Here is a 25,712-nt window from a genome sequence, read left to right on the forward strand (position 1 = left end):
TGTAGATAGGTGCTTCAAAAGGTCTTACAGTCTTTCCAGCTTGTTCTGCAGTGAGGTTGCTGCAGAGATTTCCCTATTCCCTCCAGTTTGTTTTTTTGGGAGGCAGGAGAGTATTGAGTTTGCTATCCCAAACAGGATCCTCATTTCTGTTTCCAGTCTGCCCTCTTATGTGCAGTCTCCAGTAGTCTTACAAGTACTTTTGTACATGTGGAAGAGTTGATGAGTTTTCAACTCAGGTACCTTTGAAAAGATGTATCATGTTTTGGCTTTTAAGTACAGAGGTGCAGTCCTAGAATTACCCCTACATTAGCTTTTATCTTCTCATTTATTTATATGCAGATGATTTTCTTTGCAGGTAACTGGTACTGGTGCTTCTCAGTGTAAGGTATCAAATACAAAACTTCCAATTTGGGAAGTCATATATATATATTATGTAAGGAAGTAGATGTGTTCAATAAATAGAACTTGGAATTGATTCCTGTAAAACAATTACTTTGTTAGTTTTTCCCTGGTTTTCCTTTTCTAACATCAGTGTTACTAACATGAAGTATATACCAGCAGCAAATTTAACAGAGAGATAGAAGTATTACTCTGGGAGCAACACAGTTTCCAGTTTCTTTCATGTGTCAAGTACTGATGAAGGGATGAGATCGAAGTTAACTGCATTTCAAAAAACAGAGCCTGATTGTGTAAAAAAAATAACCCAAATCCTTACCATGTTAGGTAGTAACAGAACAAAAACCTATCATTGCCAGTAGCCTCATGTGAGTTCATGAACTGTCACTGCATTTATTACCTGTATATAATCACATATTTAAACCACTGTTGTGCTCCTGCATCTTTACCAGGCATCTCTTTCAGAGGCTCCCTCCCTCTCTTGTCAGGGACCTCTTCTAACTTAACTGCAGGCCACCCCTACTCACTGTGCCCTCATTGGGGTTGTCATTGCAAATCACAGGGTTTTCATACAATCTTTCAAAATGAACTGGAAGAACCATGTGCAAATAAGCACATCAGTAATATTTTTAAAGCATTTAAATTATTTAGGCATATCAATTCCTTATGCATGTAAGGAATTGACATGCCTAAATGTATACTTATGCATACAGTATGTTGGAGTAGCTATGTATCCAACCTTCTTTGTAAGTCTAACTTCTAAATACTTATTTCTTCACCCTTCATGAAATACGTAGCAATGATCTTTACAAACTTTGGAAAGGCTGCCAAGAATGAGCTTTCTGTGTAGAAACTGTACAGGAACAATTTATTTTTTTTTCTGATAGCTTAATGTTTTGTTACATCCTTAGTATTATTTTCATTCTTTTTTAATCTTGTATTCAAGAGAACTCTATCTGAACTGCATTGCCGTTGATATTGTTTTCAAGAATAAAACTTCCTTAATTTTTCTTTTAAGATTGAGCATCTTAAACATCTTCCTGAAGGTGCAGGGACAGAGCAAAACATCATGAAGGAGCTTCAGCTTTTAAGGTAATGTACTTCTAAACTAAGTAAACCTCAGCCAATATACATGAAATAAGATCAGGAAATGACCACTGCAATTTTTAGTTAAGTATTTTATGTTTTAAAATATTTTAATAATTTTTCTAAAAATCTAATTTTTTTTAATATGCCAGATCAACTAATAATCAGTTAGAGAAAGAAAAAGCAGAACTACTACATCAGATGAAGGCTTATAAGAATGAAAGACACACCTCTACAAGTGAAGGTCCTGCAGCTGGTAATCATTTTCAATACCTTAAAATAATGATCTTCTTGTATTTAGAGTCTAAAACTACTTAATATATGTGTGCAAAGTGATAGTAAATCTACCCAATTATTTGAAGTAGATTAACGCTGAAGTAGTGTAAACTGAAGCAGATTAAGGTCTTGGATTTTCGAGTACATATACAAGCTTTTTGAAAAGAATTTTCAGTAAAAATCTCCATAATCAATTAATTTGAGCAACAGGCTGTAAACTTTGTATGATTTTCCCCTCACAAGAAGGTGTGTAGTTCCTGCCCCCATCTGCTTTAACCTCAAAAGACTGTAAGATGTCATTCATTCATTGAAATCCTCTTTCCTACACCTCTGGCTTTGGGTTCCAAGATGCTAGAGAATGAGTGTTTATTTCCAGTTACCAGCTCTGTGAAGGATTTAAGACCTAGCAGGCATTAGTCCCATGGGAAAAGTAGAGCACTATGGAGAAGTGCACTGCCATATGACTGGAGAAAAAAAACCAAAACAAAACTAACCTTATGGAAATCATGAATATATGCAACAAGATCCTTATGGTATTTCCAAACTTCCAACATTTAATTCAGAGGAGGTGTACAAGTTGTATTTCTCAAAGGCGTGCTAACAGACTGGCCACTGGGCTACTGCATTCAGCCACAGGAACTACACACCACTGCCTAACTGGTACAAGAACGAAGGAAAAGCCAAGGTGACTTCAATGTTTGGTGATTCCAATTGGTTTTATTTAACTGTTTCAGCTTTTAGGACATGCAGAACTATGGAAACAATATTATTTGTACCACGGGTTTTCACTACTTAAAATTTTATTAAAAATCTTTACTTTTGCAGGACATAATGAAACTGTAGAGGATAAAATTGATAAACTACTGAAAGAAATTGATGACCTCCAGTCACAGCTGGAGGTTTCAGAGCTCGAAAAACAGAAATTAAAGGTGAGCTGCAAGGACCATCCTAGGCAAGATAATAAGCAAAACTATGGTTAGCTAGAAAGAGCTGTTTAATAGCTGAATTAATATTTAATGACAAAGTCAATTTTTAAACATTGCTTACAAAGCCTACTTTGTTTCTATGAAAGTATTGTTTATGGGTAGAGTTTTTTGCTTCTAGACAAGATCGTTATTCTCTTCTCATATAATACCTCAAGAAAAAGGCAAAAAAAGGTGTTGTGTGGTATTAACAAAGTTCTGGATAAAGGTGGTACTCCTTCATTCTTTTCAATAGGAAGAGACAAAAGAGCTGAGAAGAGAACTAGAGACCTATAATCCTTCCTTTTTTGAAGAACTTGAGGATCTAAAATATAACTACAAGGAAGAAGTAAAAAAAAATATTATCTTGGAAGAGAGATTGAACCAGCTTTGTGAAGAGTTTGGCATTCAGGATAGTCCAGGCAATATTTCTGTTGATTAGGGTAGCATTCCGTATCCTCATCATTGATACAAAAAATAAAATTGTCTGTTTATCTTGGAATTATACAAGTCTCTTAAAGTTATGTTAATTTGCACACACCTAAGAGGGCAGAATTGCATTATTCAACAATTAATTGTCAGTATTTATATACAACAGTCAAAACAAAAGCAAGTTTTATCTCTCCCAGCTCTTGTGCAATAATATATTTTTATTCAAAACAGTTAATTTGGATAATAAGGTGTCAGATGAAATTGAAACTTTGGGCTTCTTTTAAAAGTTAATAAACCTTTAAACTGTCAGCATACTAAGTATGCTAAGTCCCAGATCAGTAAGAATATGTAATTTGCTCTTGTTGTCTTGTGCAACCATAATGTTTAACTCTGAACTCAGGGTGAGTGTGCTGGATGCCTGTTCTTACATTCCTGGTTATTTTTACCTCAACATTAAAAAATCCAAGAACAAAGAACTGAAAATGAAGCTATAGTATTTCAGCCAAACCACTGGTATTTTTGTACATAATTGATTTTTCATTTTGTTTATTTTATATTGCTGGATGTATAGTTTTATAGCAGAGATGAAATAAAGCCAACTCAAATGATTGTTCAGTCTCACCTTTATTATTTATATACCTTATCTTACTTAATATGCCTGTGGTGAAGTTTCCCAATTGAGACACAATTGTAAATAGGAATTACTAAGCCAAGTCATGTCTCTCTCCACTTACTAGGCTCTCCAAAATAAAACTAGAGTATTTTCTATTATTTACTCTTTTTGTCCCAAAATAGTGCAAGTGCCTATAGGATATAGGTTAACTGGGTTTTTAAATAATGCTGCAGATGTACAGTTAAATGATACCAGGAAGTTTTCCCCTGTAAGAAACTGTTACAAATTTTTAAAAAATGGTTAAATTTTAGGACTAATTCTGGTCCCAACTGAAATATGTCTTTTTACAGTTAAGAAGCTTGATGCTAAGTCTCAAACCTACATACAACAGTGTCATAATAATTACATTTGTAGAAACACAATCTATGTAACTTTTCCAGTTGATCGCATTCATTAGTAAAGCTTTTAGGACCAGCCAGTGGTAGAAAACGTACTTCCTACACTTAATGCTAACAGTTTCCAGGAATGTGTTCAGAAGTTAAGGATTTTTCATAAAATAAACATGCTAGAAGTTAGATCTCTGCTCTGGCTGTCATATCTCTGTTATTTAGTCATTCAGGACAAACTTAAAATGATACGGTAGTACCTGGGCTGTTGCCTAAGCTACAAGAGTATTCATGAAGAATTTTGTGATGGACACAAGTAAAAGGAATGCAGGACATATAACAATTAACTTAAAAAAATAATAATTTCAAGCATCTAACTTGATATCTTTGAGTCGGTCAAATCTTTGTCCATCCAACATTGAAAAATGGTGAAACAAACTCTTTGGTTCAAAGTCATAGTCACATTTAGTTCCATTAAAAGAAATTACAACAGGCTGAGAATTCAGGTACGTCTCTGCAAGTGGCCAAGGTAAACCAAGATGATGGCGATGGAGCTATAAGAAAAGGAATGAAGGTCAGTTCAGCCATTTTGATAGAGTAATGCAAAAATTCCCAGCTTGGGAAGCGCATGGGTGTGTGTGGATTCTAGGATCCTCTGCATCAGGGCACTTAAAACCATTAATAAGTTATCTCTATAACATGAACAACAACAAAGTGCAAAAGGCAAACGAGAACCAAGGTGTCCTCTACAGTTTCAGAAATCGCATTCTTATTAATAATACTTGTTCTATTAGTCAACATTATGAGAACTTAATTTTTAAATAGAGGAGTTAAGCTTTAAAACTAATCATTTCTATAAAGAGAGGCAAGAAAATATGTTCTCAATTACTTCATAAGCATGTTGGGAATGAAAAAGTTCAATATGTTACATAGTCATTGTAGTGATTCAGCGGCTTTACTAATTGTACTGTCATCTCATTGGTTGGAGAACATTACTATTAAAGAATTTGGAAAAAAAGACTAAAAATGAATACAGAACATCACATTTTAGGAATTCTTACAGTGCTTTCCGTGTGTCCATCTACATACTCACCTTGATTAAGCACCCATCATGGCAGTGCCACACAATTCCTTCAACTTTACCCTCCGTACAGCTTTCAAACCAAGACAGTATGTCATTTTGCTTCAAGGCAGGTGGATTCTTTATTTCAAATGCTCCATGTGGGACTAGAAGATGTACAGGGTGCTTCTTGCTTCCCAATCCTATGTTAAAAGAAACAAATACCTTCCTTCTCGTTACTGTGTTTCCTCACTTTTGTTATTGCAGACATCTTAAAAGCACTCTGTAAACTTCTGTTAGATACTATGATATTGTCCTGCCTTTAACAGAACAGTTAATTAAATTTTTAAGTACCAAATGCAACTGTCTCTCCTCACATTTTAATTAATATTTATTAAAACCTCCTCCTCCTTTGTATAAAATAAACATTACATAGATTTATACTGTCTGTTTTTCCGTTGTGGTCACCTCCTCAGTCACCACACCAGCTAAATCCTTCACACTTCAGATCACGATCAATGGCACAAACACCTTAGTTCCTGAAAATCTGCCATATCTTCTCATGACTACTTAAAACTGGGCTGTTAAAAACTGCTTTGCCTTTTCCTGTTAACATAAATCTTCATTTAGGAAGGCAGCTATTAGAACTTTTTGTTGCAATTCTGGTACATACTGAGGAAATGCTTAGGACCAGGAAGGATTATTTTTCCTATCCATCCTTGCAAGTTATCCTAACAGCAAAGCACAGAAGTTAGAACTCACTTGTGCTCGTATGTAATTGGTTTCTCATTATAAGGCCTTTAAAGGAAGAAGCCACAACTGAAATTTAGCCTATATTACATTTCCTTAAAAAATGCCTGTTGTATCATTTAAAAACTGCAACTTGTGGGGCTCCAAAAAACATGACTGAATGAAGTTTTCTACTTCGATTCAAAACAAACTTTAAAAATTATACTAGTATTTTAACAGTAATATTTACAATAGTTTATCCAGTTAAAATATTTTTTGAAAGAAAAAAGCAATGCATTTTTATAGTAACTGAGGTTTAATAGACATAACTAGTCCCATGACAACTCAGCTTTCTAAGGTGAGTATTTTTGGGTGACAGTTTCTTCAGCCTTTCTCTCCTTTCTAAGGTTGCTACTGGAAAACGCTTTTAAAAAACTTACAAAAAGAAAATGCATTGATTTCACTCAAAAATACCACTTAAGAAAAAAAGAACAGACCATATAAACTTACCATATGGATTTGCATTGATATTAGTTCCAATAAGCTCCAATGTTTGTTCTAAAATTTCTGATAATGGCACGGGACTGATTTCCAGAAGCCCTGGGTCAGCATGGTGTTTCAATACCAGTGCTACTCCAGCCTCATAATTTATAACAGATGAGTGCCAGCAATACTGCTTACTGTTCTTCTCCACGGGCACCCAACCTATCAGAAAACACATTTTACCAAAGTAAATAGCAGAAGTTAATAAATGCATACTAGAAGCTGTTACAGGCATTAAAAAACCCCCTACAGTTAACTACAAACAGAAAGAGTAAAAACCTGTATCTTAGAAGAGTGCAAATATGACAATTATGCCTTCAGCTGAAGGCCTGTAAGTTTGTACAGCAAACTGCAATTATTTCCATGTGTCACAAGAACAAAGCCTTTCTGGACAGTGAATGAATGATGTTCCAATTTTTTCTGAATATGATAACTACTATTTTTAACTCTGGAATTAATCAGAAATTCACACACACCTTTCCCCAGTTTTACCTGTGCTGCATCATAGGTACCTGGCATATGTCCATTTTCATCGGGCAAAGGATTGCCATTAGAGAACTCTATGTCCTTTGCTGGAATCCAGGTATCCGGAACAGGCTTGAAATCCTCTTCAATATTCCAAACAAATTCTAGACACGTAAATGCAACACTTCATTTTTGGTAAACTGTTAACCAACTTTGCTTTAGTTGTCTGTCAATGCAATTATCAAAATAAGATTGATCTAAACCTTGTTTCACAGACAGTAGTCCCAGTTACTTTGTACAAACACCAACATCTGTCACACTCAAGTGGTTTACCATTAGGATAGTTTAAAGATGCATTTAGCCTTTAAGAAGTTTAAAAGTTAAAAAATTCGGATTAAAAATTTAGCTACCTATTCCAGATTAAAGCTCTTCAATTTAAAGGGTGATATTAAAAAAACTGGAGTGGGATAACTGATTATTTGTTAGCCTAGTTGTTTTTCTACCTGGCTAACTTACATTGTCAAAAAGAAAAAAATTTTCACTAACCTTTGCAATCTTCCAATGAGTACAAGAATCGTTTAAACCTTTTTTCACCTTGTTTGGAGGGTTTTCGATCCAACCTGGCCCATAAGTAGGGTTGTCCTAGGAGTTTCCAAAGACAAAACCGTCACTTTACTGTGGTGACCATACCCTGCAGAGTACTGAAATCAACTACAGAACAGGCAAGACAGGAATTCCCATTTGTCACTAGAGAAATTTTATAAGCAAAGCCATCCACTTTTTAATTTCAAAGTACACTATGTGAATTTCTGAATCTATTTTAGATTCTGTGTACAGTCCCGCCTAGCATAATACAGAGTTTACATACAACTGCAGGTGAAGGCATGAGCCCCAGCGAGTCACTGAACCACAGTCTTCTCATTTCCTCCCAACCTCTGTACTTCTATAAATCTTCCCCAAGGAAATTAGACACTCTATTATACATGACCCATTTTGCAAGGAAGATTTACTAATAGGAAGTTTAAAAACAAGAACAGTTCCTGGATGTTCACATTCACTTAAGTCATACTTCATGTATTTTGGAGAGTAAATGCTAGAACAACTTTAGAAACACCTTCTAAGTCTATGGTAACTATTACTTTGTGGTGAAAATGCTTTATGACACTTGAATTCACAACAGCTGTAAATAAATCATACAAAAAAAGTGAAAACTTACTAACATGAGTTCTAGTCAGATGAGAAATCTGCAAATGGATCTTCCTTATTACCTTTATATGTTGTTACATAGCAGCAGGTTCCATCCACTTTTTCAGTAGGAACTGCATTGTGTACATCTGCCTCTAATGCCTTTCCAGTTATAGTGTCAGTTGCCAAAACTTTAAATGGCTGAAAAGAAGACAAGTGGCTACATTACTGCATTGCTCTCATACAGATTCTTGCTCCTTTTACAGCTGACCTCTACAAATCCAGCTCTTTAAGTATTATAGGGCTGATTTCTAACAGTTTCTTCAAAACTTGATAGTTTGCAAAGTACTCTAAGACAGAAAAACTAGGGCAATCTGTTTCTAAAGTCTCTTCCCCTTTCCCATTCTTGGTTATTATTTAGAGATGATTTTGCTTTCCACTTTAAACAGGGCAAATAAACTAGAAGGGTTCCAGTCCAACACAGCAGCATTTTAAGATCCACCTTCCTGCATTAGGGTGGCAATAGAAATTCCTCATGACTAGCTCTCCCCAGCTTTCAGTTTGGAGATGGAAGTCAATAGCACCATGTTAGTGCAATACACGGAGCAGGCGTGCTTTTGCAAGGTAGCAAAAGCATCTGGTATTAAACACTTGGTATCAGCAAGCTCAGTTAAACACTTTTGCACTTCAAAAGAGCAAAGTGATCTGTGGATCTTAAACAAACAGCCAACTAGTACAAATTTCTAGGACTTCTGTACAGCTTCTCTAACAGTTTCACTGCAAACATGCAATCAGTTGTGTTTGGATTCAATTCTTTGTCTCTATAATCATCATGCCTCCCTCTTCTCTCCCCAGTCAGCTTTGTCTTTTAATCTGGACTCTCTCCACTAGCAAAACACAGAACAAGTCCTTTCCTGGCAGAAGTCTTGAAACAGAATGTGGAATTCATAAAATGAGAACCTGTGTTACATGACACGACTGTTTCATGTTATAAGATGTGTAACCATAACAAACAGCATATATGAAGATTACATTAAAAATTTCACGGTCGTGACAAAACATTCCCATTGATTTTACCACCACGACCACGCCCTTTCTTCCCTACCAGTCATAACCACATTTTATCCTTGCCTGAACTTTAAGAACCAAAACAAAAAACAAATCACAGCAACAAAAAAATCCAAAAAATCCAAGCCAGAACAAGCCAAACAAAAACAGCACACGCCAGTTCCAGATCTATTACCCTGTTAGGTTTTTCTGTGCGAAGAGACACCAGCGTAGGGAGGTACCCTTATATTACCATTATTGAGATGGTTTAACTCTGAGTTGAACAATTATGTTACTGTTGTTTTGGCAATCATTTCAGCTCTTTCATCCAGAAGCCAATCACCAAGGGGAGAAGGTCACCCACAGCTGCATTCGCTCTCACTACACAGCTGCTACTAAAATCAGGGAACACAAGCAGGAGATCTGCAGCTAGGCAGGTGAGTGTGCTGCCCCAGTTTGTCCACATCTCACAGCCTCATTTTTCTTCCTACGAGGCTCACAGGCGGCAGTGGCAGGATTGGTTCACACAGGCTCCCCATGTGGTCATGCTGGAGCAACCTTTACTTAGAAAAAGCAAACACAGCATCAGGGTGAACACCTGTACGCGCTTGTCGGGAAAAGCGTGGCGCTGAGCTGACACGGCACTCACACGGGCCTTCCTCCCCGCGTTTTAGCGGGAGAACCCTATGCCAGCCTCTCCCGTGAGGTTTTCTTAAATCTGCAGCCGACCTTCTCGCCACTCGGCCGTGGCTGGGGCTCTGACACGGTCCGTGCCGTTGCAAGCCGCGGCCCAGCGATTTCCCCTGGGCTCGGGCACGGGCCCAGCCCCACCCGCCTGGCCCCCGTCCTCCCGTCCCGGTGCTGCCCCAGCCACCTGTCGCTCCCGCTTGGCCGAGGGCTCGTCCTTCACCTCGGTGACGAACAGACACGGCACCTTGCGCTGCACCGCGCCCCGCCGCCTCATGGCCCCGGCCGGCCGCCCGCGCCCCCCGCCGCCGCCGTGCCTGCGCCCGCCCGCGCTGCGCCACGGGAAATGGAGTCCGCCGCGGCCGCCGCCGGGGGCGCTGCTGCTGCGCGGGGCGGGGCCGCCTCCCGTCCGACATCAGGCCTAGCGACGCCGCGGCTCCGCTCGCCCGGCCCGGCCCGGCCCGACCGGGGGCAGCGGCGCTTTCTGCAACGCCGGCTCCTGCGAGAGTAGACTCCTATGGACTCCTGGGTCTATAGGTTCTGCCAGGAACTTACTCCAGCGCTGGCTTCTCATGGGGTCACAGCCTCCTTTGGGTGCTCCCACCTGCCCTGGCGTGGGGCCCTGCACAGGCTGCAGGGCCATCTCCGCTGCACCGTGGATCTCCATGGGCTGCAGGGGCACAGCTGCCTCACCATGGCCTGCACCGCGGGCTGCAGGAGACATCTCTGCCCCGGCGTCTGGAGCAGCTTCTCCCCCTTCTTCCCGGACCTTGGTGGCCAAGGATTCTTTCTCTCACGCATATTCTCACTCCTCCCTCTGACTGTTGTTGCCCAGCAGGCTGTGGTATCTTTGTGTTACCAGAGATTTGGTTTTAAGACCACAGTTGCATCAGCAAGAAGTTGGGTATTATTTAACATTCGCTAAATTGGTTTGTTCAATTTCACATTAAAAAAGCACCAGAATGGGCGACTCTTTGAAACAATGTGATATTCTATATTTTACTTGGATGCAGTAGAAAGAAAGGAAGTGTTCAGCCTGGACGGGTCATGTAGCAGCATCATGCTGGTGTGCCAAGCTGGAAGAGCAGTTGGCAACTGTTAAAATGTAACATTCCATCCTGGCTAACAACTGCTCTCCGTTCAGTTCAACAGTTCAGCCACATGGAGAAGGTACCACATGCTTCCTTCAACTATTTTTTGTTTTAGCTACACTATCCACTGACTTTTATGTCATCTGAAGGTTTGGCATTTGGAAGAAAACCGCTTTCAGGATAAGATTATTTGCCTGCCTGCTGATAGCTTTAATTCAAAGAAGTACTTACGTTCCACCTGGTAAAAATCCAGGGATGGTTTTAGGGCTCTTGGTTATTCCATCTATTTTTAAGGGTCAGGAAGTTAGGTGTTAGTGGCTGGGAGATGGGCTTTGTGTCTCGGGGAGGGCCCAATTGTACTGACTACAATCCAAAAGTTTTTGGAGATGCTGCTCTTAGACATAGCTGTTAATATCTGGAACTGGGAGAAACCTGCTTCCAAATATTCCAATATTTTCAAGTAGGCCCTTGTTTTCATTAAAAAAATTACTCAGAAACTCATTCTGAAATAATCCCCAACCTGGCATTTACAGTTCTCAGGTGGGATGCCATTCACATCCAGGATATAAGCCTGATTTTACATATTCAGGGTAAATCTCATGAGTCCTTACCTCTTTGGCATTACAAGTTTATCATATATTTGAGAAAGATACCTCAGGTTATAAGGATAAGTGAACTGCATCATCAGAGATGGTGCTAAAAACTGTGAACTCTGATGAGACAGAGATGTGGAACAACAATTTTATGTATGACTAACAGAAGTGATTCGTGTTGTGAAAGTACTGTCTCTGCAATATTGTGCAGACTTTTTAGCTGGTGCCACATTGATCCATAGAGGGACAGCAGCAGTATGAGTATGAGTAAAGAAGCAATAATTAAACAAATCTATGTAGACAGCCTATTATTCCCATTAGATTTTTGTTTGTCATCTTTAAAAACAGCTGAAGCTTAAAGATGGTGTGAGCAGTGTAATAGCAGTAGTGCCAGCATCAAGTCCCAAATTTTTTTAGTTTTTGTTGGGAATCTTTCTGGGTTTTGTTTCTTATCACGTTTTCCCATAGATTCATGTCCTTTAATAGTAAGGCAGTACAAGCGCAAGATTTGCACTTGTACAGCACATTTCATTGGAGATTGATCTGATTTTTCCATTGTACAGAAAAGTAAACTCAGCCACATGTCAGTTAAATGACTTAAGAGATTTTTTTTCCTTGCCACCAGCTCATGAAAAGTCTGCAGTAAACTAAGTAGACTTTTTTACCCCTGTTCTAATCTAGAAACAATTTTACATCTCCAAACACCATTGACTTAGCTCAGTAACTTTAGACCTAGACCCAGAACTTATGATAAAAGTTGTAAAAGACAATTTGAAATGTAAACTATAAGAATGTGGTCCCATAAAGTCCTGGCCATATGTTTATAGCAGTGTGAACTGTCATATATTCAATCTTATGTTCACACAGCATGTAGTAATCCTTTTATTCCATTTTGATTGTTATATTTACAACTCCTGAAAACTGTTTTCTCCTGCAGCAAAACTACAGCAAATTCTCCTGTTTCTGGGAGACAGAGCCCGTAGGCTGCAGGAGGATAAGCTGTGACTTCTTTCACAGAAAACCCCGTAATATAAATGGACTTTATTTGCCACCTAGTAACAGTGAGTAAAAATATTTTCTAAACAATTTGTTCATTAGAGTAATGAAATAAACAAAATGTCCTTCCTGTGCTTATGTTATATATAGTAAGGTCAAGAAATGCACCATGGTGAATCAATCAAGTATGATCTGCTAGCTCAGCAAGTTTAAGGGAAAGAAAGGAATTTGTATAGGATTGCCACATGAATTATTTTAGCTGTCATATTATGAATCTTCATACCTATTAGTGATATAAAAGATGAAGTCACATTTATGTTGCTGAGATCCATGGAATAAAAATGTTGCTTGACTTGAATTTCTGATAGATGAAATCTCTCTAGTAGTTCAAATGGTTAGTATGCAGGTAATAATTTAAGAGAAATCAAAAGCAATGTGTGTGGTGGGAGGAGGAGGTTGCTAGGGACACCAATATCTGTTGATAGAGCACAACATGTATGGATGAGATGCCCCTTGTAGAGATAACATCAGATTACAGAGCTGTTTGTGCAGATGTATTTCCAGTTTGTTGTTTTGAATAAAAATCTGGTGCTTGAACGTAGGTTAAATATTACTAAAGTACAGTAATAGAGTGTAAGGCAGCACTCTTATTTGTGAAAAACTCCATTACAAGTCAAGTTTTTTCCTCATCTGTTTCTAAGAGGAGCTCTTGACTACCAGAAATCCTGGTAGACAGCTGGAACCTGGAACAGGATAAGAGTCCAGGGCAAAAAACAAAGACAGCTGTCAGAAGCAGGAGTGAGGAAACCAAGTAAACATGTTCCTGAAATTGTCCTAGGAAAATGTAGTCTGTCATATCTGGGTATGTGGAGCCTAACTAAGCACGCAGGATCAAGGCAAGACCTGGAGTGCTGTTTTTCCAAGTGCCCATACTGCCTTCAGCACAGCTCCCACTTACACGGCACATTTTGGCCGTGGTGCAAGTCTGAGACTGTACCTAAAAGGCACTGTGGGCAAGAGTGTCCTGTGCAAGGGCGATGTCCAACAATCAGAGCTGGAAAACAGACCAAACCCTTTTACTTTTTACTGAAATATGTACAAGTTCAAAGCCTGTGTATGCCGCAATAGCATTGCAGATACTAAGGCTGCAATTTTTTTTTTTCTTAAAAATCTTGTTAAACTAATTTAAGTTTAATTTGACTTATTCTACATGGAGGTAAAAATAGCCTGTTCTGAACACTGAAAAATGCTCCATCAAGTTAGTGATGTATCTTATACATCTCTTACATGAGATACAACAAATCTAATTTGCAATCGTGTTATGAGAATAGGTTTAACATTATATACATGCTGCTCATAGGCAAGCAAGAGATGCACAAGAATAAAAACAACTGGAATAATAGAAAAATGCCTACACTTTCTCTTAGACTGGAAAATATATCAAAATTCAATATTTTTAATATAATGCACAGAATACTGTGGTTGAAAATCATTCAGCTTGAACAATACACATAGACTCACCATCTTTCATCATGTTTCTTTTTAGTCCATTGTATTTCCTGGCTCTTGCAATGTATTATCCCAGTACTAAAGCCATTTTGCTGAAAATATTATGTGTCTAGATAAATTTCTTAGGAAATTAACATATAAATTCCTTATAAATAATATATTTCGTGATTTTTTTTTCTTATTAAGTGTAAATTATTTTTGTGTACTTCACATTCCTTTACAAAATCTACATTTTGTCCTAGTAATGAGAGTTGAGATTTAGTTTGATATAAAAAAACTCTTCAAATGTGCTTAGCATTGCTGAATTCTTCAAAATGGATGCTGTAGGGATTGATACAGCATGTTTGCAACTTTTTAAAATAGTGCAGTGAGGAAAATGTTCCTCTTTTCAAAAATCTGTATTCATCAGTGCCCGTGTCTGTTCAGAGGAGCTAGCACCTGTGTTTTTCGTACTTTCTGGAGGTGGAAGGTGCTCTCTTGCCAGCCTCTGCACAAGATCATGTCTAATCTTGATAATGTTTTCAGAAGTATGCCTGCTGCTGTCAGCCTGGTTGTGATACTTTAGTTTCCTTCTAACAAAAGAAATTGAATGTTCTTGTCTGCAGATGTCCCATTGAAACAGGATGTCCAAGGAGGCATTCTGCATCAAGCCCATCGTCAGGACTCACTCAGAAATCAAGACAATGTTTTAGTACCAATTCATCCTCCACTGATTATAAACCTCAGTGATGAAGAGGATGATGAAGAGGATGATGAGGATGATGATGAGGAAGACAACTGTAAACAGTTTTTTTCTTTTATAAGCGAGTTGTATGGGTTTTGTCAGCTCTTGCAATGTACCTCACAACTGACTTATTGTAATAACCATGAAATTTTTAGAAAAGAGTTGTTGAAAAGTTTTTGGGATAGTTTTCAGCTAATCTTTAAAATGTTGGAACTGGTAGTCACCAGATGTGAGCAAGGCAGTATTTTCTAAAGCCTGCAATCCAATTCAAATGGCCATCAAAAACTCTTCAAAATTTTGGGATGAAATTACAAGTTTAGGAGGTACTTTGTTTCTGAGAAATAAATTTTTGAACAAGGGCTGTATGCATTCGTCAGTGAAGGTGAAGTCACAAGTTTTTTACAAAAGACAATTGTGTGACTTTAACTTAAGTAATTTTTTCAGCTCATTTACCAAACTCTGTAGGCAGTCATTTTTTAGAGAAAGTTAGTCTTAAATCTAGCAAAGACAATTTGTGCAAAACTCTCCAGTAGTTTAACTGAATGTTTTTACATATATATACACACATATATGTTAATACAGTTAAACCATTGACCATATCTCACTTAGAGATATGAGACTCATAGGGATGGAACAAATGCCACATTCCTGGAGAGCAAAAAGTGAAAGAATGACCTACTTTCAAACATGCATCCAGCAACTTGCTGTGCTGCCCCAACCCACTTTTCACTTTCCCACTGCCCATTGGGATGGCTGGTAGACCAGCCTTCTGGTGCTTCCTAATTTGGTTTCAGCCTGAATATGCCACTTAAACAATACAGAAAGTAAGGCTTTGCTAATCTTCATAGCCTTAACTGAGAGAGATCTGGATCACTCACTTCACCAGCTCTGCCAGCAGGCATTACAAGGTAGTAACTTTGGGCAGAGGTTTTGTGACAAGCACTCTCTGGTGACGCATTGAATCAGATTTCCTTGTGGGTATAAATGAAAGATTATTTTGAAAATGAATATTGGAGATATATTTGAATCCTGTTGAATTAACAAATGTTTGCTTTTTAAAATGTGTATTAACTGCAATCTCATTGTACATGAAAATACCTGATATTAACTAATAATTTTTCAGTACAGAAGCACAGGTTGCAGTCAAAACCTAAAATAACCAATGACAAAAAGTAAAGTCCTTATCATATTTCATTATTAAGAATTAATTAAGGTCTTTGTATAGTTATCTTGTAATCTTTTACAAATATTTCCTGCAGATGTTTCTAACTGGATGTCTAAGACTGTTATAGATATTGAAGAGGAAAGAGCAATAAGGGATATATGCTATAAATCTGGTAAATATGAAATTAATCATTCTTTCTTAAAAGCAATGCTTCCAATACAGTAAACTGTAGGGCTTTTTTTTTTTTTTTTCCCCTCTTGGGGCATGTGTAGGAGAGTATTATGGAATTCAGAATCCTTACAAACACCAATCAACAAAAACTGTGTCTTCACCATGGCAAGATGAGTTATTACCCTTGGAAGCTACTGAACAAAACCTGCAGAAAGGCAAGTATTTTGGTTTGGTTGGATTGAATTTATCACTTCTAAAACTGCTGTAACAGGGAGAAACTATTACATAATTTTGATTTCCTCCGTGCTTTTTAAATTTAGTGAAAATAAAATATTGCAGAAACATATTTGTATTTGTCAGCAAATTACACAAACACTTAATTCTTATTTGCCATATATGTAGTCACACTAGTGCTGATTACCTGCATCAGCTGTGGGCAGAAAAGGTAGAAACGGGCTATTAACCCAGTCTTTTCTGACATACACAACATAGGTACTTCATATAATTTTGTGGTAAAGATTTATGTAGTCTAATTTTAACCATCCTAAGGTTAGGAATGTAGTTTAAATTTCTCATCTCGGCTCTCTGGTGAAAATGAAGAGAGACAATGTATCTCCTTTTTATTGAATCACCAGGCAGTGCCTAAGGGTGAGATGAGCCACTTTTCCAGAGGTGCTTCATGACCTCTGCTGACTATCTTGGGTGTCTTGATGTTAAAATGTATTGTTAAATCAAACTTTTCTATAAATAAATTTAGATTAAATGCCTCCTTCAATTTTCTTTGAAGAGAAAAGAGAAGAACAAAAGAGTTACACTTTGTTTTGAATTCTGGACTATCCAACATAATTAAGGTCAAAGGAATACAAATTTATAAACATTTACCCCAGTTCTTATGGTTTTTCATTTACTAATCTCTTCTAATTTCTAAATTTGAAATGTTTGATATTAAAATAGTTTTGTTAAATTCTTTCAAACAAATATATAGATATATTTAGTCTATAGATGAGAGACTCAGTGACAGATGTGTGAACATACCTTTTAAGAAGTGTCTTTATTTAGTGTCATCTATCATTAGATGCAATAATAGAAACAGATTGATATGTTTCTCTAAAACAGTTTTCAGCTGAGTTCTCTGAGGCTTCAGGCATGACATGCATTTTGAAAATGCCATAAATTCTATTAGATAGGATTAATAAATATAATTCATGGGTAGTGAGAAGCTCATGAATAAGCAGGTAATTTATATCTAGGTCTTTACTTTGGAGCCATAGTCTTCTTTAGTCTATGAATTATGATGTTTTCTTATAGAGCATGAAAGATGAAATCAGTTACACTAGACAGGATTCAAATAATTAATAAAAGAGAAAGAAGGTTATGAAATGAGAGGTTAAGAGAAATTACACTAAACTAATCAATGGCTCATAGGGGTGGGAGGAAGAGAATGTCAGTGCCACTACCTGTGCTTACACAGAGCTAAACATTCTTTTTGTTGCCTTTCCAGGTGATGGTAACACAATTCCTACAAGATTTAATAATACAAGAAAAGAAAAGGAGAATTCAGAAAGGAGAGTATCAGTAGAGAGTATTCCCAGAACTGATCACAAATCCTTTGACAATGGAGGTAATATACTGTAGCATCAGCTTCTCATTGCTGAATGTCATGTGGTAAATAAAATAATTAAATATACATGCATTAAACTTCCCCATTTTGCATTTGAGTTATTATATGTTCTTTATGTTTCAGACACTCTTTCTCATGCTGAACCATTAATTATAACAATGAATCATAAACATTATTTACGATTATGTATTATGCTTATTTTAGGATTGCACTGAAAAAAATCCTTTATGCAGATTGCAGTTGAGTTTGGGAAAGAAAGGGTTCAATGGAGTTATGAAAAAGCAGGCATAGAGATGCAGATGAATTGGCTAGAGCCTGGTGCTAGTAACACCAGGGACATGGGTTTGATCCCTGTATAGGCCATTCATTTAAGTGCTGGACTTCATGATCCTTGTGAGTTCCTTCCACCTCAGAATATTCTGTGGCTGTCTGAAGCCAAAATGCTTTCAAAAACTGTTACCTTTGTGAGACTATCCTTAGTTAAGATGAATAAGCTTTGTATTTTTCAGTTATCCTACACAGAAAAGTAGCAAAGCTGCAATCATGAAACTTGTGTAACAGGATCCAATCCCTCTGCATAATCTTGGTTGACCTTAATGAAGACACACTCTTTTGACCAATTGAGTTCAGTGTTGAATCTTGTCATTAAAGTTGAAGAATGCCCCATTCTCCTTGAATTTGCTTAATACTTGGTAATATTAAATCCTTTTTTTTTCCATAAATATTTATTAATGATAAAATTAGTAGTAATTGTAGTATTCTTTTTCTCCCCTTAGTTTGTAAATGCAAAATAGTGCAATACCATGCTAGGGCTGCTTGCTCTAGCTTGGAGCAAACTGGTGTGTGTCTTCTAGTTCCAGAACTATTGCACAGTAGAAATGAATCTTATATTCTACATCTTTTCCTGTCACCTTTATGTACAAAAGTATCTTTCTTTTTAGATATTCTTTATGTCTGTATAAACAGTTACCACTGAGCCACAATTCAGTAATTGAATCTCTGTTCACAATTATATGTATTTAAAGCTTTTAACAGACTATTTAACAGTTCTGCTTAACAGACTATTTTCTCTAATTTTTGTGGGCCTTATTAAATCAGTTATTTGGTTTCTACTCACTTCAGCTAAAAACATGCCATTTAAAAAGCAGACTTGTTGCATTGTTCACCTTTCTCAGGGTGCTCTCAAGTATAGATAACTATGAAATTCCTTTCCTACAGGAGGTGGTGGTTCTGTGATGCAGAGGAACACATTTGTTGATGGGAACAGATTTGAGGCACTAACTTGGGAAAAAGAACCAATTACATCAAAGTATTCCAGTGTGAAAGGTACTTCATTATTATGTATTGGCAAATTTTTAGATTAGATTACTTTTGTTCCTCTGCAAGTGTGGTGAACATTATATATTTTGTGTAAAACCAATCTGAAGTGAAATTTCTATTAACAGTGTGAATTCTTTCACTGCAAGATGACAGCAATTGTTGTATGTTATGGTTTCATTCTGCTTCTTTTGTCCAGTTTGCATCCTCTGATAGATTCAATTATGAGTCCCTGAGTTAGTAAAGACTTTGATGCTCACATTAGATCATAGGGAATGCTGTGCACTTTCCACTTTGGACAAGTAAAACAAATTTGGTTGTACGTAGTATGTCACAGAACACAGGACTTAAAAAACCAGTAAAAATATAGTTAAGGAAAAAGCATAACACTTGTGATAGAGTGTTTTTTTCAAAAACTCACATACAGCAAATTAAAATATCTACACCAAAGTAACTTAATGATAAGTTTTATCCTTTTCACAGGAGAGTTCCAGAATATATTTGTTAATTTAGAAAATGTTATTGTAAGTAGATTGTTATGCAGTTATTTCTTTGCCTTTTTAGAATAAAAGGGAAAAAAGGACAGATTTTTGTCTTTAAACTAACCCAGAAACTGAAGCAGAAGTAGAGCATTTCTGCCGCATTTTGGCCTGAAATAAGAGGAACCAAAAGTGCTTCTTTACTTTTTCAGGAAAAAAGGGAGAACAAAGCTCCATCTTCCCAAAGAGTAGCAGGGCCAGGAGAAGAATAATGTGGTTACTTTACAATGCAACTTTCCCTGTCAAGTTCAGTTTGTAGTTTGAAGTGGGCAGCCAGTATGCAACCAGTGCTGTTGCAAATTTGTCATCTCCATCACTTGTAGTGTTTTGTGTTCATGCACTGCACGTGTCCAGAGTGTATCCAGATGCTACAGGCATCGACAGTTCGGCCAGGCATCCTTTGAAGTGCGTGGGTTGGTGTCCATGGGCTCAGCCGTGGGAGTTCCAGAGGTCCACACCTATTTGGTGTAGAGAAAGGATGATCTGATTTTTGCATTTAGAGTTAATTTTTGAGTTGCTCTTCAAGATTTCTTGTGCTACAGGAAATACAGACACTTTTTCTTTCCTTCTGGGGAATGGCACTTTTAGAATAATTAACATGTGAAACCAACTTCCACCCAAAGGGACCTATTTATATTAGGAGATTATAAAATAAAAATACCACAGTATTTTTGGCTATGAATATTTCTTATGCTTTCCAAAAAGTGAATACATGTTATTTTGATCCCTCAGAAACAAGCTACACTGAACTGGTAAAGAACCACCAATTTAAGGAAGTAAAGGAAAATAAAAGGATTTCTGAGGAGCGAAGAAATTCAGCTAATGCAGTAACTGGCAAAGGTATTTTGAAAAAATCATCAGCTTATTCATTTCTATTTACTAAACTGTGAGATGTTTTAGCACTATCTAGTAAATTTCTCTTCTTAGTGTCAAGTATGGACGACCCATACTTGGATTTGTCTGTCTACAAAGAAATTTTTTTTAACCTTGTTTGGTCTCCAGTTGCATGCACTATGTGAAATTTTGAATAATCGGACAACCTTTTTGGTTGTATTTTCACTTTTAGGAATTCACACTCCGGACCCCAAAGGAAAACCAGGTTATCAACAAAGGGGTCAAAGTAAGGAGGATGAAACTGCTTCTTCCAGTCCATATGGGAGAGACACTGGAAGATACACTCATTTAAATTCTCCAGAACCTCGACGATCAGCTTATGTAGTCTACCGGACTGTCACTCAAAAACCAAAATTCAATGGACCTACAGGTGAGTTCCTGTACACAGAATTCTTAAAATGCCTGTCTGTATTGTGCTGCTTTCAATTGGGTCCCTGCAGCTGAATAATAAGTTATTTATGCTTAAATACAGGCATGAGTAAATTTGATCAAGCTTAATTTTCACAAGTAGATTTCAGCCATATCCAAAGACAGAAATGTAAAGATTTATAAAGCTTTACAGTTTGTCAAGCAGAATATTCATGAACAATAATTGATCCATCTTTACAGCAGGAATTCATGGATGCAATGAAGTCGTCATGTGCACAAATATAGTGTTCCGCACTTTTTACAGCATGTCTTATGTGATTTATTCTTTTCAAATATTTAATAAACCTTGAAAACTCCACCTTTAAGCTCTTATTTTATTCTAATTACTTGTAGTAGAAGTATGTTTTGCAGTAGAATTTCAGTTATGTCTCAATAAATGTTTCTTGTTCAACCCTATTTTTCCCAGTAGGAAATATGCTGCTTGCTTTGCAGCATATATTTCCATAATTGGGATTTCACTGGAGTTTTCATGATTATGAATTTGTATTCGTTTTCATTATTTAGGATTATTTTTTGTCTGGAATAAACAAGGTTTTGGGTCATATTCACACTTCTGTTATCAATTTAAATGCAGTGTAAATCTTTGTGTTTAACATTAGTGTTATTTTTTTCACATTAATTATGCTGGACAGAGGACTGAATATATTCTTTCTGCTGCTCATAAAGGATGGTACTTTCCTTCATCTTACTCTACTGTCTTCTTGATGGTACATGCTATGTCATTAATTTGACAAGAAGCCTACAGGTGGGATTCTGAGTCTTGCATCTTTCTTTCTGGCAATCTGCTTCAGATTTATTACACCTTTCACTTTATTTTTATCTTGCTAATATATATAGCCTCACCCAATCTAGTACATCATTTGGGCTTTATTTGAATTTTCAGTTTCTCTGTTCATGGTTTCTCTGGATTATTTGTTTTATCCTGTGTCGCTTTGTCAACAGATTTAGTGGTAAATAATTTAAATAATCAGAAATCAAAAGTAATTTCATCTTGGCAGTTTCAGTCATCTCTCTTAAGCTGGGTTCATTCTCCATTTTGAGGTTCCTCCCTGTCTTAATTTCTAATAACAGGGACCTCCTTCAGACAGAGTAAAGCCTACTTTAAGGTGAATAAAGTGTAACAAACTCCAACATTGGTGCTTTGTCTTGAGAACAAATAGTTGTGTCTTTTGTCTTTTTTCTTTGAATATTTGCTTTCATTAAATGTAGACAAGGTGCTATAGAGATTATAGAGAGAAAAAATATTTATGTGAAGAATACATTTTATTAAATTTTCAGGTTAAAAAAGGATAGAACATTTTTGAAAAAATGGGAATTGGCATTTTTCTTGTAAAAGCAATCATTCACATTTTTGCTGCCTTTCTTTCCAGCAGTACCTGAGTCCTATGGTCAGAAAGGCTCCAAACAAAAGAATCAGCCTGACACCAATAGGAGATTTTGGACACAAACAGAAAACTATGGTAACATTTACACATTGTGTATAAACTGAAAATTGTAGGATTATTACAAAATTAGTATTTTTAATTAATCACATTAAGATGGAATTAAATGACGAATATTAATAATATTAATTTTTAATCAATTTTTAAAAAATGGTTTGTGATTAGGCAGCATATTCTGAGGCACAATCAAATGTCTAGCAAAAAGCCATAATATAACCTTGTATATAGGGCTTTCACAAGCAGGGATAAAACAGAAGCTGTTGATGTCTTTGGGAAGGTCTTCAGCCCAGGAACATTCCCTTGGTTAAAACCAAGGATGTTGGTAGCAGAATCTCTTCTTTTGGAAGATCACATGAGCCTCATGGAAATGTTACAATGTTGCAAATTATCTTTAAAGTTCTAGAGCGAGTCTGCCTTTAACACTAGCTTGTGTTTTAGAGGCGGTATCTCACTCATCTGATACATTCCTTGAAACTTCAGCCAATGCAATATTTAATTCACATATCAGACTAAGGGACTCTTTCCTGAAATTGTGGCTGAAGTTAGGAAACAATGTGTATGTTTTTCCTACAGGCAAATATACTTCAGGATCTTCTAATTCACCGGCTTGGAGGAAAAGAAATCCACAAGCAAAACCATTCTCTAAATTTAAAATAACCACTCAGGTAACTGATAAAAATGGTTACAATTCAGCCTTTTTAGGAGAATTGGTATGTCTCTGCCCACCTAGAAAGTGTAAAAGTGCTTGTAAAACTTCCTCATTCAAAACCTGCAAGATTCTGATCAATTTTGAGTAGCTGAAAGAGCAGTTAATAGTTTTATTTGTTTTCAGTCATGTACCTTTGCCTGAATAACTAACCTGTGATTTCTGGTGTGGTTTTTTTTTTTTTTTTTTTTTTTTTTTTAACAATAATGCTTATATGAAAGCAAAGTGCGTACTCTAAAGTGCTACAAAAGGCAAGTTTTGGGTTCTATCACCAGACAAACACAGTAGAGACCATATGAGTTTGATCTGTTTCTGTGCTGGATTGATTGTGAAGCTTCAGCCATGGCTGAGCAATAAGCAGCTGAGGTCTGAAGCCATGGCTACAAAATGTTTGCAAGATACCCTAAAGACCATGCATACATTTTACAGCTGCCTTGAAAGCTGAGATTAGAACCTCTATCTCATGTTTCACCTTGAAATTTTACTTCTTAAAATGTTTCTGAAGGAGCACGTAGTTTTACTCTAAGAAATTATGCACAGAATTTTGTGTATATCTGTTTTGACAGCAGAGTAAAGAAGACATGGAAGTGAATAAAAAAGGAGAAAAAGAAACATCTAAAGGGAAATAAGGAAATTATCAACTTGGATATCCAAAGATGAAGAAACTGCAAATTCCAAAAAGAAGGTGAAGGAAGGAAGCACACTATAGTGTTTCAAAACTGGTTAAAAATTCTTAAAAGTATGCTCTGCATGGTCACATATAAAGATCTATATCCACTATGTTTAATCTACTATAAAATTTTGGCACTTGAAGTTATTTTTACAGACTACGGCTCTACATCATAGACTAATAGTTCATAGAGAAAAAATCCCTAAGCAGAGTCTTCTCATATTTTATTTGATAGATTTTTAAGGCATAATTCCTAATATGAATAAATACTATTAGTTATACTTAGCAGTTTCAGAGGACTTTTAATGTAAACAGCAATAGTGTAATGAATTCTAGAATGTGGTTTGCTGGTACAAAAGCCAGATTCCTACATGGTTTATCTGCTTTGCCACACGTTTGGGGACTCACTCTGAATTTGATCTTGAGATTTTGTTATTTTAATGGAGCAGCAGTTCATAACTGTGTTATGAACTAAATGAAATTCACAAGAAAACTTAGAATTAACTGAGATATGTATTTAAATGCATTTCAAACTAAAATATGAAAAGTTGTATAAAGACTGTTAAGAAGCGTACTTTAATATTGCTTTCTGAGGAAACAAACCTCTCTGTGAAGTGTTACATATACATGACTTCATACCTTTTTCTTAGATGTTTTTTCAGTTTTTTGCATTTACCTGGCCTTTGGTCATCCTTAGAATATAATCAGTTTTTGTAAAGAGCCCTTCAAACTTCCTTCTGTAACACTAGGATCCAGTAATTATCTTGGTGGCACCTGTAACTGTGAGAATGAAAGCATATTGCCACCTTGGAGCCTTTTCTTCTGTGACTGCTTAGAACATGAAGCTGGGTCAGATACCTTCCAGGGTACTTCTAGCTGAAATAATTCTATTGTTCTATGAGAAATATAGTCATATGCTTCTCTGCTCTACTTGATTATCTCAAAAGTGGTGTAATTTTTATTTTATTTTGAAATTTAATTTTTAATCATTTAAGTTAGAACATGCTGTACTGATTATAGACAAGTATGCAGTTATACATCACTGTTCTTAACTGAGAGAAGAGTAGAAAAACCTAGAGGATTTGTTTTACCTAAGTAATAATGTACAAAACAAGAAGCATCTTTTCAAAATCAAGCACTAGATGGTTTGGAAATGTTCCCTCCACCTCTAATTAGACATTGGTGTTTCAAATTGTAGCAAAATTGCCTTGAGACAACATTTCACATGTTGTCTGCCTGAGGCAATTTAAAATCTCAATTCAGAAGGCTGTTGTATCAAGTTATTTTTTAATATTGCAATAAAGGCTTTTAATTCCCTTTTTTTTGCATAAAAGAATTGCAAATTTGCTATTTGTCCAATAGTATTAAATTTGATAAGACCAAAAATAGGCATGGGCAAATGTTGTAATGCTGGTCTGATTTTAGCATTCCGTTAAAAGGGATTTCAATATTTAATTTGTGCAAGTGTTTAATATTGTTAATACTGTGTGGATGTATAAGTGCAGGCTGTGCTGTGCTGCATGTGCTGCCTGCTGACTTGTGCCACACAGATCCGTTTCACAGGAGAAAATCAGCAGCTCCTGCTCAGTACAGGTGATTACACTCCCTGCTGGGCCTCACCTTTATTTAGCAGAGCAGCAAGTTCTCAGGTGGATGTCCTTTCTGTTTGACAGCAGAAATGAGAAATAGAGTTGGCTTCTTTGGGAAAATCCTGTAAGTGACCAAAATAGGGTCATTTCCCATGGGTGAAATCTGCAGGGTGTGCTGGGTTGTGGTCAGAGGCCCCATTTGGCTTGGGGCTCCTAGCATCTGAAGGGTCACATGCTTAATTTTATCTTCCTTTTCTTTTTAGTGTGGTCTCAAAAAATCATGATCATAAGTGGTCTTTTATAGAATCTGAGCACCTTTCTGACTGGGATCATAAAGAACACGGCACTCCTTATACAATTTAAACCACTTCCCCACCCTGAAAAAGCAA

The 25,712-nt window shown here is 36.7% G+C and overlaps 3 protein-coding genes across 4 annotated transcripts in view; 2 read left to right on the forward strand and 1 right to left on the reverse strand.

Annotated features, from left to right (window-relative positions):
• The window catches only part of CEP290 (centrosomal protein 290), a 48,805-nt gene extending 45,019 nt beyond the window's left edge, over positions 1-3,786 (forward strand). For both annotated transcript variants that reach the window (XM_041474243.1, XM_041474244.1), the window contains 4 exons: positions 1,415-1,488; positions 1,635-1,738; positions 2,584-2,687; positions 2,977-3,786. In XM_041474243.1, coding sequence (XP_041330177.1) covers positions 1,415-1,488; positions 1,635-1,738; positions 2,584-2,687; positions 2,977-3,162 — 468 coding nt within the window. In that variant the 3' untranslated portion in view covers positions 3,163-3,786. The remainder of the gene's footprint in view (positions 1-1,414; positions 1,489-1,634; positions 1,739-2,583; positions 2,688-2,976) is intronic.
• CUNH12orf29 (chromosome unknown C12orf29 homolog) lies at positions 3,758-10,188 on the reverse strand. Its single transcript, XM_041474245.1, has 7 exons — positions 10,055-10,188; positions 8,217-8,334; positions 7,495-7,590; positions 6,996-7,112; positions 6,451-6,645; positions 5,245-5,414; positions 3,758-4,705 (listed from the first exon to the last, which is right to left on the reverse strand). The coding sequence occupies exons 1-7, from the start codon at positions 10,142-10,144 to the stop codon at positions 4,517-4,519; spliced, it is 975 nt and encodes a 324-aa protein (XP_041330179.1). The 5' UTR covers positions 10,145-10,188; the 3' UTR covers positions 3,758-4,516.
• A 715-nt stretch (positions 10,189-10,903) lies between these two features.
• On the forward strand, positions 10,904-23,693 carry CUNH12orf50 (chromosome unknown C12orf50 homolog). Its single transcript, XM_041474264.1, has 11 exons — positions 10,904-11,037; positions 12,489-12,612; positions 14,662-14,835; positions 16,040-16,117; positions 16,218-16,331; positions 17,618-17,737; positions 20,326-20,433; positions 20,660-20,857; positions 22,287-22,376; positions 22,932-23,023; positions 23,634-23,693. The coding sequence occupies exons 1-11, from the start codon at positions 11,029-11,031 to the stop codon at positions 23,691-23,693; spliced, it is 1,167 nt and encodes a 388-aa protein (XP_041330198.1). The 5' UTR covers positions 10,904-11,028.
• The last annotated feature ends 2,019 nt before the right edge of the window (positions 23,694-25,712 follow it).

This window comes from Pyrgilauda ruficollis, unplaced genomic scaffold, assembly GCF_017590135.1.
Source record: "Pyrgilauda ruficollis isolate IOZ18807 unplaced genomic scaffold, ASM1759013v1 scaffold32, whole genome shotgun sequence".
In the NCBI taxonomy this organism is placed as follows: domain Eukaryota; kingdom Metazoa; phylum Chordata; class Aves; order Passeriformes; family Passeridae; genus Pyrgilauda; species Pyrgilauda ruficollis.

What these genes read in the sequence shown, in the direction of transcription:
- CUNH12orf29 (XM_041474245.1), bottom strand. Translation starts at nt 10,144, where the DNA reads ATGAGGCGGCGGGGCGCGGTGCAGCGCAAGGTGCCGTGTCTGTTCGTC. An exon ending in CTCATTGGAAGATTGCAAAG is followed by an intron (nt 7,113 to 7,494) that starts GTTAGTGAAAAT and finishes TTACGTGTCTAG; the next exon opens with AATTTGTTTGGAATATTGAA. An exon ending in TGAAAATGGACATATGCCAG is followed by an intron (nt 6,646 to 6,995) that starts GTACCTATGATG and finishes GTTTTCTGATAG; the next exon opens with GTTGGGTGCCCGTGGAGAAG.
- CUNH12orf50 (XM_041474264.1), top strand. An exon ending in TTATTTGCCACCTAGTAACA is followed by an intron (nt 12,613 to 14,661) that starts GTGAGTAAAAAT and finishes TCTTGTCTGCAG; the next exon opens with ATGTCCCATTGAAACAGGAT. An exon ending in AATTTAAAATAACCACTCAG is followed by an intron (nt 23,024 to 23,633) that starts GTAACTGATAAA and finishes TTTTGACAGCAG; the next exon opens with AGTAAAGAAGACATGGAAGT.